This window comes from Solanum verrucosum, unplaced genomic scaffold, assembly GCF_900185275.1.
Source record: "Solanum verrucosum unplaced genomic scaffold, falcon-dt-bn FXZP01000154.1, whole genome shotgun sequence".
NCBI lineage: Eukaryota > Viridiplantae > Streptophyta > Magnoliopsida > Solanales > Solanaceae > Solanum > Solanum verrucosum.
Window position 1 is genome coordinate 1744839 of NW_026020217.1, and position 20317 is coordinate 1765155.

Genomic DNA, 20317 nt, shown 5'->3' on the forward strand with positions numbered 1-20317 from the left:
TCACCGGCCTCAATTACGCTTGCAATCATATCGTCATATAAACCATTGCGACACAACGCAATTGGCACTGTCGTCTTATTAAAAGATTTTCAATTCCAGCTTTTGGGAGTCTCCTCCCATACTCTCATATAATCACCACCAGCAACAACAAATTCAATTACTGCCATTATAGACTACAAAGATATATACTAGATTACAGTATCAGTCGTTAACGATCGATGAAGTCTGACATCCGTACAGAAATGTGACTGAATGAGATCGTGGTTCAAAATGCAGCTCCTACAATGGTGAAATAGATTTTTAATGCTTTTAAACTACTAAAATGTATCTATAATGAGTTATCAAGTGTTTATTATGGAAGATTTCTCAAATTTCTAAAATGGCAAAAAAATCATTTTGAAGCTTGGTTTTTGAAAGAAAATGGAGTAAACATGACTATGGAGTAGGAGATGATGATGATTTTACCTTGAAAATGGATATTTTCACCGGAAAACTCGCCGGAATCGTCAGTTTTGACAGCAGCAAAACGAGTTGCTCTTCTTTCCCGTTTGTTTGGACTTTTCCTTTTTTTCTAAAATATTTTTTAACAAATGCAAATAGATATATTATTACAAACTAGTTGGAAAAGAAAGGGGGACCAAAGTGGAGATACGAAAACTAAGTAAGGTATTTTGTATGTGCCAATTAGAGCATGTGGATGATGTCATTAATAGTAGGTATACCACAAATTATTTAAGACTTTTGTCTTAATGTTCATTTAAGTTCGGAGCGTGGCTATTTTGCCAACTCTCCCATGTCTCCCTTGCGTGATTGCACTGTAATACCCTATGATTCTCCAGTGAATGAATGAAAAAAGAAAAGAAAATGTATTCCTTTCTTCTCTATCTATGAAGGAGCATGAAGATAGTCATCAAAGAAAAGAAAAAGAAGAACTGGAACCTGTGTAGTTATAAATATGGATTTCAAGGTATTTTATTTCAGTTCATTTACATGCCTATATATGTATTATCACGGGTTGGGTTAATGTGACATTGATAATTCGAATATGAATTTCAACTAATTTCCATATGAGAATACCCATGGACAAAGGAAGATTTTTATTCTAATAACCCTAAGATACTCCTAGTCGCACTAGTGAGTTACATTGTGATTGCTTAATAGTGAATTAGTTAGAGAAAGTTTCAAACAGAAATATAAAATTATGCCTCTTTGTTGCTGGAAATTGAACGGATGACAGCCTAGTGAACAAATATGAGTTGACGAATGAGGGTGAACCGTAATCGTGGGGATTGGGTGTTGTAAATTAGTTCATGAAATAGCTCTATCAAGGAGATTTAACAGGAGATTTATATGATATGAATATAGGTTGATCGAATGAAAGTTGTACAGATTACTTGAAGTGACAAGTTTGGCATTTCAACACGAGTACTGCGAGTAGTAATCTTACCACAATTTGTATTTCACAAATTTCATGATTTTTGCATGGTTTATAAAGTAAATATGTTATCGACTGTTTTGAACTTGCATGTGGGACAAATCTTTTACTTGATATGATTTCGAAAAGATTATTTGAGATGATCTCATTCTTACAAGATATGATTATTGTTATGGAAAAGGTTTTACACTTATTTGAGAAATAGTATTTTGACAAGTGATTGTTAAACTTTGAAAGGATATGATTTGATAAGATTGAAATGCTCTGTTCGATTTTGAAATGCTTCTACTGATTACAAGAAAAATATAAATGGGAGTAGACCTTGATGAATCCCGTAGCTAACGGCGGGTTCGTTAGACCTGGTGCACCTTGTAGTTACTGATTACTGCTAAAGCCCTTGCTAGTGGGAAGGTAGAACTAGTATACTGTTACTGATATCCCTCGAGTAGGGATCTACTGATATGAATATTTAACTCCTTTATGAGGAGTTCATTGTTATTGGTTACTTCTTAAAGAGAAGGCCACACTGATTACATGATTCATTATTGGAAACCTCCCAGCTATAAGATTTGATACGAAAATGTTTTTTTTCTGAGTTTACTATTAAGTATTTATGTTCATTTTACTTATATGAGGCACATAAGATTGAATATTGTTACCATTTTTTAAAAGGAAGTGATTTTATCATTTTGACTATCATACTAGCATGTTTTCTGACTTGTCCCTCATTAAAAATGGTTGTGGTTAAGTGTTATTAATCACTGAGCTAGCATCTCACTCCTCGCTAAGATTTTTACACAGAAGGCAGGTGACATTGGTAAGGACTTCTTTACCTAGAGCTTACGAGTTGATAATTTCTAGTGAGCCCTGCACTTGTTCGCGTGGACAACAGGCTTATTAGTTGTTATAGACATTTCTTGAAATTCTTAGAGTCGCTCCATAGTCATTCAGTTTATTAGAAGTTATGAGTACTCTTTCATATTGTAAAATTGTGTCTAGTATGAGACTTATTATGTTTTGAAGTTGGAATTAAGATTTTTACTCTTCGAATAGTCTATTGATGAATAAGGTGGATTAGTGATGAGATTGGTTGACTGCGTTATTGATTTCTGATACAGGTAATTTCAAGATAGGCCCAAAAATAGAGGAAACTGTGCCCGATTTTTTGTAGATTTCTGGTTAAGGCTTGCTTTGGGGTTCTTCCCCTTAACGCCGGTCACGGTTCTAAATTGGGTCGTGACAAAGTTAGTATCAGAGCCCTAGGTTATTCTTGTGACTTATGGAGCACATGTTAGTAGTAGAATCTCAATTATGGTTATGTTGCCGGCCATTTCTATAATCGTGATTCTGCGAGGACGTGATAGGATGTGTCTGTCTTTTTTTTCTTACTCCGCCTTGTGTGTGAGACTAATAGGGTCAACCAAATGAATCTAATATTGTTTAAGATGCATCCACCACATTCCAATTTAAATAGAATGAGGAATAGTCTCCTAACTCGCTTTGTCAAAAGAAACAAATAGTAATTACAGATGAAATAATGTACTTCCAAAACAATCGACACTTCAAATGATAGACACAATTGGTAGGCCTCCAGGAAAAGTTTTGATATGATGCAGAATCAGCGACAAGATGAGATGGTGCATTAAAAATGAATCGGGGGAAGATGTTTCAAATTTTCCATTCATAATACTTTTTAACCATTAAAGGAATACTTAACTCAAACATAATTTTTAAACAGATAAAACAAATCCCTTGATAAGTCAGTAAACAAAGAATTTAACTTCCAAATATCACAATATCGACCAAAAAAAATTTAGAAATCCCGCAAATCCTTGCATATCAAAAATTGAAGTGTCTTTGACATAAAAAAATACATGATAAGTAATTTGTTACATATTTTCGATGTGTCGAGGCTTCATAGTTCAGATCCATGCACTCAACAGGTACGGATTAGTGTTCAACATTATCTTCCACGTCCTGAAATTCAATAGTACAAAACAAGTTATGATCGCACAAAAATTTTCAAATGACTAGAAAAACATAGCTAGTCAACGTTCATTTATGTTTTGTCTACAAAAGTGTTATGTGGAAAGACTTATCCCAGAGTGGATCGATGAGAACATGCCTCAGAAATCCTCATAGTTTTCTGAAATTCCAATGTGTTTAGGTAACAAGTGAACCTAGATGTGGCTAATCTTCCGAGAACACTGGTCAAGACAATATATTGGAAAACAATATACCGTCACCTAATAACTTTTTGTTTCATGAATTATGATATAATAACGATTGAGGATAAATGCTTACAAGCTATACATGCAACTATGATGTATGAATTCGTATATATTCAATGTTTCGTCACCTTATCAGGAAAAAACATATCCTATATTTGACAAAAAAAAAGTACAAAGGAGCATACTAGATAAAGCAAGCAGAAATCTTACAAGCTATCAGCTAAATGATTGTGTTTCATGGATATGACGTCCCTGGCCAGATATCATTAGGGGATTAACAAGGCTTTCTACATAGATTTCTTCACATAAATAACATTAGAAGTGTGATTTAGTTGTCTTGTTGAACCATCATATATCATGATGGCTGAGTGAAGAAGAAGCAAAATTTCACCGTGGCGAAAATGTATAGAGAATGTGAAAACAGGTGCAAAACACCTATGTGTCTTAATATTTTGAGGATATTTGATGGTGAACAATTTTGTCCAAGATACATTAACTCCAGAATGCTTCATAATCCATACATCAGAGGTAGCAGCACCTCGTTGACAAGTATAAAGCAGAGAAAGATCACCTCCCACAACTCCCGAATCGATATCAAAATTGTCTTTTCCACAAATGGGAAGCTCCAACCTTCCCCATGTCCCGTCTGCTAAATCAAAAGAAGTTATCTTGCGCACCTTGTATTTATTAATACAAGTCGATGAAGTCCAATAAAGCTTCCCATTAACAAATCTACCATAATGATTTACTAGAAAGCACTGAAGTTGATCATGGAGTGTTGTCCAAGAATTAGTTCTCAAACTATATATGTTGACCACAGTTGTCATATTGGAACTACTAAAATGATTATAAGGATAATGGATAAATACAACTTTATAATCATCACGTGACTCATCATATCCGAAACCATATTTGATAGAACTAGAGCACATATTACTCGTAAACTTGGGTAATTCCTTTGACTTGGTAATAGTGGGGTTCCATATATATGCTTCTTTTTGGCTATGGACAACACAAATCAACCCATTTAAAGAGCCCACAATGTGATTTGATAAACTGGATCTTTCGATGGGGGAATCGATGTGAAATAGCTCCTCAGTGTGTTGTTGTTTGGTAAACAAGGGAGGGAGAGAACAAAACTTGAAATTTCCGTTGGTGTTTCGAAATATAAGTCTGTGATGGATGTATCCTTTGTCATCAACAGTTAACTTGATATGGTTCTTCACAAAAGTAGGGCTAGAGATTAGTTGAAGCCATGATTTTGAAATGCACATGAATTTCAACAGAGATTTGACAGGAAGCTTTAAGAGGGTCTCTGTTATGAGTTCATCAGGAGGAAGAAGAAGAGGGATTATGGAATCACTTGCCATAGCAGAAGGATCTCTGTTTGTGCCCTAAGTGTATGTTTTTGGTGTTTGTGTTGATTGAGTAGCAGAAGGAGTTGTAGTTTGATTAAGTAGTAGAAGGAGTTGTAGGTTGATTGCAACACAGTTTTGAATTATAAATTTCTTTTTGTTAATAGAAATCCTAATTTGGATAGATGTTGATATTCTAAGTATAAAGGGATTGGGAAGTATAGCCTAAATTATTTGCCTATTTATATCAACTCATATTAATTATTCATACAACTTTAAAGGATTTGTAAGTGCCGCTTGAAATTATCTTCCTCTGATCTCAGCTAATTATTCATTCTTTCTTTTGAAACATGTCGTCATCGAGAAGTGGCACGTTATTATGTGTGTTTCTGTTGTTGGGTTGCATAGGCATTGCTATTTCCACTGCAACCGAACCCAAAATAGAATCATTTCGATTATTGCCCCGATGGTGGTGGCACAAGCATCATCACCCAAAAATACCATCACCACCAACTCCATCTCCAATTGATAATGTGGCTTCACCAACACATATGGCTCCATCCCCTGTTGATGATGTCGTTTCGCCACCGCACACGGCTCCAACCACTTATTGAATCAATGTGGACGGTTGTGAATTAGATTTGATCGCTTCCATTTTCAAGCGTAGAATTTAATTATCCACTCAGTGCTGCCAAGGACTTTCAACAATTTCAGATGATTGCTTTTACAAAGAGTACACACACTCAAAGAGGGTACCATTTTTCCTAGGCAAAGTGAGGAAATATTGCAGTCGTCATCAAGCATGAAGCAAGAGAATAGGATAATGCAACTTTTTTTCTCTTTTTTTTTTCAGGTCATTTAGCTTACTTTATATAGGATTCCGTCCCTTAATAGATGTTAAAAAGGGGTTGTAGTTAATTACTTTCAATTAAAAAAATTAATTAGTTCAATTGAATCTTCATCTCTAATTTACCGTTTAATTACTACTCTCTCCATGCATATTTATTTGTCGACTCCTAACAAATCATTTACTATATCACTCCTAGACTATTGATAATGTTAGCTAGATACAATAGTGATGATTCTGAAATTAAGAGCAATAGAGTATTCTCAATACAATCCAAAGAACACCGGACACAAACCAATATTAGCTATAGAATTGAGTAAGAAAGCAGCGAGACATGGACAATGAGGTTGGTTGTATGTCCGACAAAAAAAAAGGTATTATTGAAGCTTTTAATGATATTACCATATGTTATTCATCAGAGAAATCAATGTACACAGTTCTATAATCAATTAAACTATTTTAACCGATCCCAATAGCTGAAATTGGCTAATAAATAGCTTTCTTAACTCTTCCATATTTGGTTTTCCCTTTATGAGTTTCCCGACTATGGTAAGTTTACTGGAAAGATTAAAGAAAGTAATAATTAGCTCAACAGTAGTAGAAGTTGTTGTAGATCAATAATTAGATCTGAAGCAATTTCATAATTGCTAAGTTTTACTAGAACGACAAATAATAATCTTTCACCCTGAAAAACAGGGGAACCATCCACAAGGTTTCCTCTAACATTCTCGGTGTACAAGGCGGAATCAAGATACAACTACAATTCTGATACTAAATGCAGCAGACAAGATGGAGCAAGAGAACAGATCATGACAAGGCTTCATCATTTCGATCCATGCACTCAGCAGCAAGTACGGAATCAGCTTCCACTTCCTGAAATTCAATAGTCCAAAATAAAGTTAAGGTTGCATCTCTTAAAATTTTCGTCAAAAAAAGTGTATAGTATGTTAGGATGTAAGCTTCCAATATCAGTCAATGGACCAGGTCCCTTGACATAGCAAGAACAACAATAATAAGTAAAAGCAATAAAGTAAACAACACAAGCAGTTTATGAGGAAACCCTCTTGCTCAAGGGCGGTGAAACCACGACCCGTACTCACAGGATTTCAATCCAAACTCCATTTATCTTTACAACAATTCAGATTACAGACTCTTGTAACCTAGGAATTTAACTCTAAATCCCTTCCCCCTCTAAACAACAACTATGTTTCCCACTGAATCAACTAACTCTAATTGTAATAACTTTGTTGCCCACTAACCCAACTAACTCTAGTTGACTTAGACTTCATCCACTAGCCATAGCTAACTCTAGCAATGACTGAAGATTAACACTGAAATGAAACACTAATCTAGTTCCTTTATATCTTAGGAATAGATCTACAAAGATAAGCACTGAAGTATAAATCCTAAGACAACTAAAGACACTAACAGCTCTATCAGGTCTTTGTTGTTCTTGAGGAAAATACTTCTAGAAAGGATGGTTTTTGTTGTGTTCTTGAACTTTTCAAGAATGCAAAAAATGAGGTTGTGTCTATTGAGAAGAACCTTATATATGATAGACACAACCTTAGAAGCCACGCTATTGGCCAACGGCCCTACCACGTTGTTCGAGAGATGCACACCTTCTCCTGCAGATTCCTTTTAGGTGACAGAGGTTGCAGTGTACTTTTTCTAGCTGTCTTTCTCACATAGGAACATCATTCCTTTATGGGATCAGGTCCCCTTATTAGATCCCGTTGTTTGTCAAATCATCAAAACTAAAAATAACATAGTACTACAAAAATAGTCACCTAGTATAAGCAATATCAACAACATAGATGTGAGTGAATCATCATCTATCAATGTAAAATGATGTCAGTAATGAAACTGTAAGCAACACTATATTGAAACTTTAACTCAACACTGTTAACACCAAATTAGACCAACTGTCTATAAAAAAGAATAGAACTCTTCAAGAACAGAAAAAGAAAATAACAACAGAACTTTTCATACTTCAAGATTGACACCTCACACCACATTCTTGGGAAGGAGAGAGGAAATTACAAATTACCAACAATTTAGCCGTTAAACTAAAACTATGGGAGATCAAGGTTCAAATCTAATCCTTGTCGAGCAGAGTAAAACAAGTGCATAATCCCAACAGCTTACGACAAATAATTTCAAGCACAATTCCCAACAATTCTATTCTACCCACGATGAATCTCTAAGTCGGGGTACTCAGACTTACCCTCAATTGATTTAAATTCAACCAAACAACAATTTGGCCCTTAAGAACGACGTCATCCAATCCATCATTGGGAAAATTCAATTTGTTTGGTGGAATTCGGGTTACTCAAACTTCACCCACACAAAACCCAACATGAAACACACACCATTTATACAATTCAAATGCGAAATTCAACCAATTTAGGCTAAACAAAATAGCTAACATGCTTGATTCGAACTCAAATTTCAACGAGTGAATAGGCACACAATCAAGGTAGACAATAGATCCATTAATTACTCATTATCATGCTCAGTATAAATCATGAAATTAAAGCTAATTCGGGAAACCAACCTCAGGTGCGAACAAGTAAACACTCAGGAAAAGAGGGGAGGATGGGCAACACTTCAGATTCCAATCACACACAAGGACACCCACACAATTTAAACTAAAAAGATAATCTAGAGTTTAATTGAAAGAGTGCAAGAGTCAAAAAATTCAAAATAAAGAGAAGATTTGAATTTAAAACGGTTGAAAGGCCCTTGACCCTTCAGTTCGTGCCTTGATCGGCGAGACCTACTAATGTCGTTGATCCACTCGGTGAGTCGCCAAGTGGATCTTAGCCCGTCGGATTTACTAGAACAACAGCCCTCTAGTTGGTTCAAAAGGCGAGTTGGATCAGGCTCACCGAGTGAGCTATGAGCTCGCCCAATTTCCTTTTTCTCCAAAATTCGAATTTCAACCTGCACATCCAACAAACGTTATTCACACAATAAGAAATAAAACTTAGGTTGCACCTCCCCGGCAGCGGCGCCATTTTGTATAACGTTCAACTACACTTCTTTTGATTCAAAGTGTAGGCAGTTGCTAACAAGTATAAACCCAACGATGAGTTTGGGTCGATCCTACAAGGAGTGATACGGTAAAGAATTCAATTATGAAGTAAAGACATGTTTTAATATTTTGTAGAAGTAAAAGGGTACGAAACATAAAATAAATCACGAAGTTTCAATTATCAATATCAAAGGTGGATTTAGTAACCAATTGTTAACAAAATGTAATTAACACGGGATTTGAACGATTAGAGAGAGTATCTTAGGAATGTGATCAATCGAATACTAATTTCGCTTAATGGGTAATTATTAACTTCTTTAAGTTGTTGAATCACAATGGATAGGAAATGTTTTGAATATAATAGTCATCTCTCGATCAATTATCATGTTTCGAGTGAGTTCTCTCGAACTTCAACAAGCTTAACAATACCAAACAACTCAATTCCTTAATTAACCCACTTTCTCAAGCTGGGTGTAAATATGCAAATCAATACAACTATCAATCATTCATTCTACTCTATACCTTTTTCTCCAGCAAGCATAGAGAGATAAGCTAGAACCGAATTTGCAACTTCAGTTCATCAATTAAAATATGAACAAATAATTTAACCCATTTCAAAACAACATTAAATTCAGCAATTAACAATACCCACAAGCTAATTTAGGTATTCGATTACATGATCACATCCCTAAGGTAAGGGGTTTTATCCAACCATAGTTAAAAGTAAGAAATCGGTACCAAAAAGATTATCCATCCGAATTGTTAACAATCTGCAATACTCAATGCGAAAATTAAAGCTAGAATCGTAAATCCTCAAATCTAAGATTCAAATCTCCTCCAAGAGTATTCAAAAATGTAAAATATGTAAAAGCTCTCAAAAATTGGGGAATACACTATTAAGGAACCCCTTTTCTCCTTTCAAAAAATGAATTTATACGTTACTAAAAACTTCCCAAAATCTCAGCACGAAGTCCTCTTGGCGAAATTAATTGGGATCGCCGATCGACTCAGCGATCCGCCGAGTTGCACTTCTTCTTGCCTTTTGGCTTGACTCCTACATACAATCGTTCTGGAAGATTTGGCGAGCTGGAACGCTATCGCCGTTCTATTCGCAGTGTCGCTAAATTGCTCTGTTGCTCGCCGAGTTGGCTTACTACATGGCTACTTTGCTGGAACTTTTGGCGGGCTGAAACTCACTCAACGAGTCACCGAGTGGCTTTTGTGAGCTCCAACTTTACTTTTCTTCAGCTTTTCCAACTTTTTTGCTCCTTTTCGCATCGTAATGTCCTTGCCTTGTTCGAAATCCTTCATTCCTGCATATCAACACATTAACATCAGTTATGAGCACAAAATAGGCGCTGAGGACACTAATTCATTAAATAATAAGCCCTAAATGAATCGAAGTTCCCGACTCGTCATTTTTTTGTCACCATTTTTATAAGACATTAAATAGGAAAAAAATTAATTAATTTCTTGGTTGAGAAGTGAAAGAAATTAAATTAAAATAGAGAGAAAGCAGAGGAATTTTGTGATATTTTCATCAGGTTTTCGTGAGCTATATATAATGAGTTTTCTGCACTATATAAAGATGGGAGAGAACACCATTTCACTCAAGAGATAAATGATAAAGATACAAGTCAGCATATTAGTGACAAGGGTTAATCTAGCCGCCACATATATAGAAGAGTCCTAATCATATTCTAACATAGAAGACTAAGCTAGCAATTGTTAGGACTCTAGGAGCTAGCAACTGTTAGGACTCTATGGGCTATGGTTGTGTATATACACCCGATTCAGTACAACGTAAGAGAATAAGAAAATCAGCCACATATTCTTATATCTTGTTTTCTTCAATACTTCTTCATGGTATCAAGAGCTTAGGCTTAACTAATTATTAACTAGAACACTAGATCCTGAAGCCTGTCTCTCGTAAAAAAAATAGATATGGTCGCATGCTCGAGCTCTAGTTTAGGTCTTTCGCCCTTCTCGCTCCATCAACTCATCACCATCTGCCCTATTAAACTAAAACCATCGAATTACCTTGTTTGGAGAACACAAATCCTTCAACTCATGCAAACCTTGAAAGTTACATCCATAATCAAGGACGAAGCCCCATCCGAGACTATCGAAAACGCAGAAGGAGAACCATCCCCTAACCCTAAGTTTATAGACTGGGAAGAACGTGATGTTCTGGTTAGAAGTTGGATCTCCGGTACAATGAAAGAAGAGTCGATGTTTCTCATTATAGGGTGCTCAACTGCAAAGCAAATATGGTCATGTCTTGAGGATACCTACCTACAAGCCAGTAAAGACAAGGAATTTCAGTTGAAACAACAACTTCAAACTGTGAATCTTGGAACAAAATCCATAGATGAATATATCAAGGAATTTAAAGGGATTTGTGATAGTCTCGTGGCTATACACAAACCAATGGATGAAGACAGCAAAGTAATTAACTTTTCTAGAGGCCTTGGAAACAAATACAAGACCTTTCACACTGTGATGTTAGGGAAACCACCATACCCTACCTTCAATCAATTTGTGACTGCCCTTACAGGATTCGAAATGAGGGAAGAAGCAGATGACATTCAACAAACTCATATTGAGTCAACAGTGGCCTTTGCTGCTCAAAAATCACAAGGTCGAGGTCGTGGAAATTACTATCGAGGTAGGGGAAACCAACGAGGAAGAGGAAATAGAGGATTCAACGACAACCAGCGACCGTTCGATGCTCCTTAAGATGGGGGTGGAGCTAATCAAACAAGAGATAATTCAAAAGTAAATGCTTGCCAGATTTGTGGAAGAAATAACCATAGTGCGCTTTCTTGTTTTTATAGGTGGGATTATTCCTATCAAGCACAATAAGAAGTCCCAAAGGCACTTGCAGCAATGAGTTTTAACGATCAATCTGATAATAATTTGTACATGGACTCAGGAGCTACCAATCATATGGTACAAACTACAGGTACACTCAAAAACGCGTCTCCCTTTAAAGGATCTGACTCTGTTATGGTAGGAAATGGCCATAAACTCAAAATTACACACATAGGAGACACAAATGTTGGAAGAGACTTGCGTCTTAAAAATGTGCTTGTTGTGCCTAATCTCAAGAAAAATCTTGTTTCTGTTAGTAAGCTTATAACAGACAATGTTTGTTCCTTGACATTTACTGATAGTGGTTTTATTGTTAAGGACAAGAGAAAAGGAACAATCCTGGCAAAGGGGAATAAGCAAGATGATTTATATACATTGGACAGCGGCATACATGAGGCTTTAACAACTACAGCAACAAACAAGAATTCAGATTCAATTTGGCACCAAAGATTAGGACACCCCCACCCTCGAACCCCTAAATTTTTGCATAGCAATAGTTTGATTGATGTTAGTAGTTGGAATAAAATTCCCTCCATATGCACTAGTTGTCAAATGGGGAAGAGTTGTAAATTACCTTTTCAAGCATCAAATAAAAGAGAGTCTGAACTTTTAGCAAAAATACATAGTGATCTATGGGACCAGCCCCTGTTGCATCTTCTCAAGGAATTTGATACTATGTCATTTTTGTTGATGATTGTACCAGGTTCACTTGGATTTATCCATTAAAGAAGAAATCTGATTTTTTTGCTCACTTTGTGATTTTTCACAAATTGGTAGAAAATCAATTTTCTAAGAAACTTAAGACTTTTCAATGTGATGGTGGGGGAGAATTTAACAGTCTTGCATTTACTAGTTACTTGGGTCAACATGGTATACAAAGGCACATTTCATGTCCACATACTCCCGAACAAAATGGTGTAGCAGAACGAAAACATAGACATAATGTTGAAACAGGCCTGACTTTGATTTTTAATGCTAATTTGCCTATATTTCTTTGGGTTGAGGCTTTTATGACTGCAGTGTTCTTGATTAATCGAATGCCTACATCCACTTTAAAAATGTCGTCTCCCTTCACAAAGTTGTTTGGTCAAGAACCTCACTACAATACATTGAAAGTTTTTGGTTGCAGATGTTTTCCCTACCTGAAAGGTTACAACAAAGATAAATTTCAGCCAAAAACCTTTCCTTGTATTTTTATAGGTTACAATCTTCTTCAGAAAGGTTACAGATGCTATCACCCTGAATCTAGGCGTGTTTATATTTCTAGGCACGTCATCTTTGATGAGTCTACTTTACCATATTCTGGCTCTAGTCCTAATGTACATGCAGATTTATCATAGTTCTTCGCATACACGGAGGTTGATACACCACAAACAGAATGTAATCACATCTTCGATGACGAATCTATCGTTCCTATCATGCCTATTGCTACTGCACCACACCTGCATATTGGATCCCCTCAAAACAGCCCACAACCAGTGCTTGAAGCTCCTCCGAACATCCAACAGCCACCTGCAGTTCCAACAGCTCCTTCCGCACATACAAATTGTACTTTTGAACCACCAAGTCCTCATTCAGACATACATGACTCTCCATCATCACCAATAATTGATCCTCATCAACTATCACACTCTCCATCTCAAACCATACGAGCTGTCCCATACTGTCCATCTACCTTTTCTCGCCTACCTAGCCCTTCGAACTCTCACAAAATGCTTACTAGAGCTAAGACAAATAGCATACCCAACCCCACCTTCCACTCACTATCCACGACTGTTTCTATCACCTCTGACACAAAGGAACCCCGCACCATCAAAGAAGTTTTATCCAAAGAACATTGGGTTGCAGCAATGTACGAAGAACTTCATGCTCTTCATTCTAATGACACTTGGCAGTTGGTTCCACGTCAATCCAATATGAATATAGTTGGCTCTCGATGGGTTTTTAAAACCAAATTAAAGGCAGATGGTTCAGTGGAAAGGTTCAAGGCTCGGCTCGTTGCCAAAGGTTATAATCAAATTGAGGGAGTTGATTTTGACGAAACCTTCAGTCCAGTGGTAAAAGTGACCACCATACGTATTGTCCTTGCTGTTGCTACAACATTACACTGGACAATTAAGCAACTTGATGTGAAGAATGCATTTTTACATGGTGATCTCACAGAAACAGTCTTCATGGAACAACCTCCGGGTTTCATTGATCCTATTTTTCCGTCTCATGTGTGCAGGTTAAAGAAGGCTTTGTATGGGTTAAAACAGGCTCCAAAAGCATGGTTTTACAAATTTAGTACCCATCTTCTACACCTGGGATTCCATTGCAGCCCGTCTGACTCCTCTCTCTTCATTTGGAGGTCTTCTCAAGACACCATTTTGCTCCTTCTTTATGTCGATGACATAGTTTTTACAGGAAGCTGCATCTCCCTTCTAAAGGCTTTGGTATCTAATCTAAACTCCAAGTTTGCTATGAAAGATATGGGTGATCTCCACTTCTTCCTTGGAATTGAAGTTATACGCTGCCCGGATGGTTTATTCCTTAGCCAACACAAGTATGCGATGGATATATTAGAACGCACAAAGATGACTTGTTCCCGTTATATTCATACTCCTCTTGCTACAAAACATGAGCTTCATGATACCGGAGGTCCTCCTATTGATGCCTCTGAGTTCCGAAGTATAGTTGGTGCCCTGCAATACTTAACTCTCACTCACCCTGAACTTGCCCATGCAGTTAATCTCCTCTGCCAGTTTATGCAACACCCTTGTGCAACTCATTGGACTGGTGTCAAGCGAGTACTTCGCTACTTAGCAGGAACTACACAGCTTGGCCTTCGCATCACTGCAAAATCCTCTCTCAATCTAGTTGGTTTTTTTGATGCAGATTGGGGTAATTGTCCTATCACGCGAAGATCAACGACAGGTTTGTGTGTATTTCTAGGTTCTAATTGTGTCTCGTGGGCTTGTAAGAAACAAACAACTGTGGCAAAATCTAGCGCTGAAGCAGGGTATAGGTCATTGGCCTTTTGGCTGCGGAGCTAACATGGATCACATATATACTCAGCGACATTGGCATTTCCTTACTCAGTCCTCCTCTTCTTTACACTGATAATATTTCCGCAATGCACTTGACCAAGAATCATGTTCTCCACGCTCGCACAAAACACATTGAGCTTGATTACCACTTCATGAGGGAAAAGGTTGCCCAAGGTGCCATGGTCACAAAGTTTGTTCCTTCACAACTCCAAGTCGTCGATGTGTTCACCAAACCACTGACAAAGGCTCTTTTTTTATTCTTTCGGACCAAGCTTGGCGTTGTGCAATTACCCACCTCCAGCTTGCGGGGGGATGATAAAGATACAAGTCAGCATATTAGTGACAAGGGTTAATCTAGCCGCCACATATATAGGAGAGTCCTAATCATATTCTAACATAGAAGACTAAGCTAGCAATTGTTAGGACTCTAGGAGCTAGCAACTGTTAGGACTCTAGGGGCTATGGTTGTGTATATATACCCTATTCAGTACAACGTAAGAGAATAAGAAAATCAGCCACATATTCTTATATCTTGTTTTCTTCAATACTTCTTCAATAAAAAAGGAACTCTTATATATAGTTTCAGAGAAACAACTTCATAGTAGTATTGCACCAAGCTTAATGATCAGTTGATAAACTTCATAGTAGTTTTTCTATATATTGGCTTAATTATGGTCAATATGACCGGCATAATGATCATCGAATCTCACATAATGACTCTAATTAAAATTGTAATATTACAATGTGAATTCAATCTTAGGAACAGATTAATATAAGACGCCATCAAAAATTCGTCTGATGCATGATATCTTGAACAATCTTTGTGCAAATGATGTTGTTCCTTACGATAATGAAATCGGAGCAAATGAACTTATCCAATCTTTTGAACAACTTACTTCAGCTGTGTTTGTGTTGTATCATCATCCTCTTGCCCTAGCGCATATGTTGAATAGTTATTTTATGCAGTTTCTTCAATAGTATTTCCACTCTCTTACTATGTTTAAGATACGAGGATTAGATGAGCTGTCTTTTTGGCATTTATGGTGTTATTTTTGTTTTAGCTAATGTAAAAACGTATATATTACCTATGAAGGCATTCTCTTGATTAAACTTAAGTACTTACACGATATACTTTTGTATCAATATCACCAACAACGTTTATAATTGTGTATCTTCAAGCACTTACAATTTCAAAAATATAAAATGTTGGGCTGTGGCATGCCCTTCTAATTATATAATACATAAATACCAACTGACCCCACACTCTCTTTTCGTCTCTCTCAATGAACAACAAACAACCACCCATCAAATCCTAGCGTTTCTTCATCTTACTGAATTGATGGTCTCTCAATCTAGTAGTTTTTCATCTTTAATCAAGCATGTCTTGTTTTAGATTATACATATTCTAGTCTAGGAAAATTTGGCATGTTTGTGATGATATTCATTTATTTAATACGGCTTTAGTTTAATTTTAGATAATGTCTTAATTTATTTGGAATTCACTCTTTATGCTAAGTACGGTATATTGATTAACAATTCTCAATTCATTGTTAAGTGTGTTTATTAAAGCTTTAGATAATATGTGATATTTCCTAATCCTTCATGTCTAGAATAGTTAATGATGCAGTTAGTCATAAATTGTTAAGGACATATGAATGTCAATGGTTCTATGAGTATAGTGTCTCTGAGATAGCATCCCCTAATTAAGATCTTAAGTGAGTATTGATTTTAAATCTTTATGTTTACTCTATGAATAGATCTGCCCAATGATAAAACATATAGTCATTCTCACTTTTATCTCAGATATATTGATTTAAGCTTATTCCCTCACTTATCTGTGTTTTACTTCTTCTCATGTGTAACTGTCACGCTCCGAGCCTGCACCCTGGGCGGGACTGGCACTCGGAGACCATTTCTGGCCCCAAGTGAACCCTTGGTCTGGCTTACTTAACTCAGCGGAAGACTTAACTCAATGAAACAGTCTCAAATAATAACTTAATGAATAATAAGTTGGCCAAAATGGCACTTAAGTCTTAAACAACATCTGAAAGATAAAGAAAGACATATGAACTAATAACTATCTGACTGTCTATGAAGCCTCTAAAATACTGAGATGGATGTTGGGACAAACCCCACAACATCCTAATAAATGAAAGACTGAAAGCGAATAAAAGAGTCCTCCAGAATGCAAGGAGGCTCACCACTGACTCTGAGTTGCTCAACTGGATCAACGAGGTGCTGGATGTTGATCCTGGTTACATTCGTCTGCATCATAATAAGATGCAGGCCAACTGGCATCAGTACATTGAATGTACGAGTATACGAGTTGGAATGCTAAACCACACATAGGCTAGAAGAAATCTGAAAGAAACTGAATAACTTACCTGGCTCACTCAACTCAACCTGACTGACTCATTTCAATATAAAGCAATTTAAAGCAAGTGCAATATAAAGAAAAGTTGTTTAAAACATGCTATAAACTCTGTGTGTATGCAAAGATACAATAAATTTGAGATGTATGTAGAAATACAAATGAACTGATGTATATAGAAATACAATAATTGTTGTGGGAGTTTCTCTAATCGACAACCATCACATAAGAGCTATAGTGATGATACAGCGATCAACCTCACGCTGCCAGAGCATTCTATACCCTGCCAAAGGTACAGAACCTGAACTGCCTAATGGATCCACTAGTATAATTTGAAAAGGATTCATCTAAAAAGTATGAACCTTTTCTACCCATGATGGCTACATGGTTCTATGGGGCTGTGGGTTCTTTGAACGCTCCCCCAATTCGGTGCTCAATACTACTCCTAAAAATGTACTGGCTCTTATGTTTTTGAAACATATTTCCTCTGTGATTTGAGATTAGTGCTCAAAAACTTAGCTCAAAGGCTATCTTGGAAATCAAAGTTTCCCTTCTTGTTTCATTTAGAAAGCGATTTCTCTTTTCTGAAAACTAGCCCGACTGCTCTTTGGAAATCTCAATTTCCAATCTTGTTTAAATGTGAAAACATTTCTTTTAAACTTCTTTGGGAATACATAGTCCCCATATACCTCTTTGAAGAAAAGAACTTCAAACCATAGCTTTACTCTTGCTTAACTTCAAAACTTAAGTCTTAAAAATGACGTTAAAACATTATTAAAGACCCTTGAAAACTTTGAGAAACTTTGATTTGACTTACTTCTTAACTTCTAGACTTGACTCTTAACTTCTTTGACTTTGAACTTAACTTTCCTTGAATTGAATTATGGATTCAAGGTTCATGATCTCATGTTTATGGATGATTTCATGATGTTTAGATGTACTTTAGAGTGTTGGAATCGACTAGGAAACATAGGTATATCACTTAGGAATACGTACGAGAAGGTGGGGAACGAATGGGGAGAACTGGCATCCCTGGCGCTCTGAGAGGGGTGGGGCGCCAGACCCCAAACCTCAGAGAGCTGGGTGGGGCGCTCTGGCTGGGGCGACGGGCCAGAGGCCAAACCTCAGAGAACATTTTGGGGCGCGCTGAGAGGCGCGACGCCCCAACCCCTGTACCCAAGTGTTCTCGACTTTTCTCCTCCGTTTTTCATCTCTAAACCCTCCAAACTTCCATGATACTTTCCCCAAACCCCTAGGATCAATTGTACCCTCAATATACAACCAATCTAACTCGCAAAACAACCCAGAAACGTGAATCAATTCAACACTAGGCATTCAACAATCAACCCACAAGAATTCAACAATGTTCTTCAAGAACTTCACTTTCTTAACATTCAAACAACTCCAATTTCACTGAATTGAAACAAGTTAGTGTGTGGGTTAACTAACTCAACACGAAATAAATCTCACATACCTTAATAGGGATCACCCCCCGACGAATTCCACTCGCAAAGCTTGAACGTTCTTGGTGATTTCTTGATTTCTCTCCTCTTTTCTCTTCTTTCTTCTCCTCTCCAAGCCCTAGCGTAAATTCCAATTTATTTTTTAAAAACTAAATAAAGTCTTTTTTACCCAAATTAATTCCTAAAATCAAATTAGGAAATTAATTAGAGAAAAGACTACTTTGCCCTTCCTTAAATCCGGATTGGGACTTTCCTCAATCCAACAACCCAACTTCCAAAAGTCATATCTCACTCATACGATGTCAATATCGTGCAATCTCAGCGGCGTTAGAAATATCTCTCCAAGGTCTTTCCAAATATATCAATATCTTCTCCTAAATCCTTCTGAGCTAGGAGTTATGGCCGTTTGAAAATGGCCAAAACTCACTTTCTTAACTTAGACAAAATTTCCAGATTTCCTTATTCTTTCCTAAAATCAATGTTTTCATATTCTAAACTCTTTATAGTCGTTTCTAGGTGCGAGATGTTACAGAAATGAAACGACCCAAAAAATACCCGAAAATGTGCTTCGGAAACACCTATAATTGTAATTTCCATATATCTCAAAATCTGTGCATGATTTCAGAAATTTGACTTCATATTCTTATTCATGGGGTCAAATTGAGTGGGGAATGGGTCTAACCTGAATTTTAGAGCAACCGTATCAAAATTCGAAAATCGCAAAAACTGTGATTTGGAGGGTCAACTTTAAAAGGGCATATCTCTTAGCACACAAGGAACTGGAAGGGCCACAAACTATTAAATTAAACCTCTTTGAGTTAGCTTTCCAACACACTTGGTTTCACCTCATTCCGAGTTAGCTTGAGGGAGTTATGACCATTTTCGTAAAACTTGTATGTGCAGATTTGCAATTTCCAGTGAGCTATTTTTTTTTTTTGGAGGCTAAGTGTTGGGGACCTTTTTATAAAAAGGGGATATGTCCCATACTTAGTCATTTTTAACTTCAAAAACACTCTCTAAGCCCTCTCCAAAATTCCACCAAGATCCTCAACCAAATTCAAACATCTCAAGCTCTAATTCCGGATTCAAGACTCAATCTCAAGCTTCAATTCTCCATTCCAATCTTCATCAAGGATTCTCCAAAGTTGAGGTATGTGGGTTTGATTGTGGAAACCTTCCTTTCCACAAGTTCAACCATTTATCCTCTATTTCTACTTCAAGTTTATGGGTCCTTATGGTTATTTATAAACTCTTGAAGTATGGAATTACTACTACACACCCTATTATGGTCTATTTTTCATATTATCATGAAATGGAATTATTATGTGATGTTTATGGTTTTCATGCTTCCACGATCAAATTACGAAGGTTGATATATATATATGTATGTTGTTGGTGGGCTGACTTATATGGATTTTGGAATTGGTTGGACTTAGTACTCTTGAAATACATGATTTTATTTATATGAACAGTAGCCCACCATGTGTTTGATAAAATGCCCATTTATAGAATTCTTAGGAAATGGAAGGTCTAATGTACGTCATATGAGTCGGATAGTTATATAATTACTGAAATGATGATGAAATGGACACATGTATATGATTTTCTCTATATAAGTGTTGTGAGTCGACCAAGCCTAGCTCGGGGGGTTGTAGGCCCGGGTAACCACATCGAG

The 20317-nt window shown here is 36.7% G+C and overlaps 2 protein-coding genes across 3 annotated transcripts in view; both read right to left on the reverse strand.

Annotated features, from left to right (window-relative positions):
* Positions 1–20317, reverse strand: part of LOC125830831 (40S ribosomal protein S9-2) — a 396173-nt gene that overhangs the window by 107782 nt on the left and 268074 nt on the right. The window lies entirely within an intron of this gene.
* Positions 3954–5036, reverse strand: LOC125830829 (F-box/kelch-repeat protein At3g23880-like). Its single transcript, XM_049510004.1, has one exon. It carries the CDS (start codon positions 5034–5036, stop codon positions 3954–3956), a length of 1083 nt encoding a protein of 360 aa, XP_049365961.1.

Coding starts and splice junctions, on each gene's coding strand:
- LOC125830829 (XM_049510004.1), bottom strand. CDS start 5,036: ATGGCAAGTGATTCCATAATCCCTCTTCTTCTTCCTCCTGATGAACTC.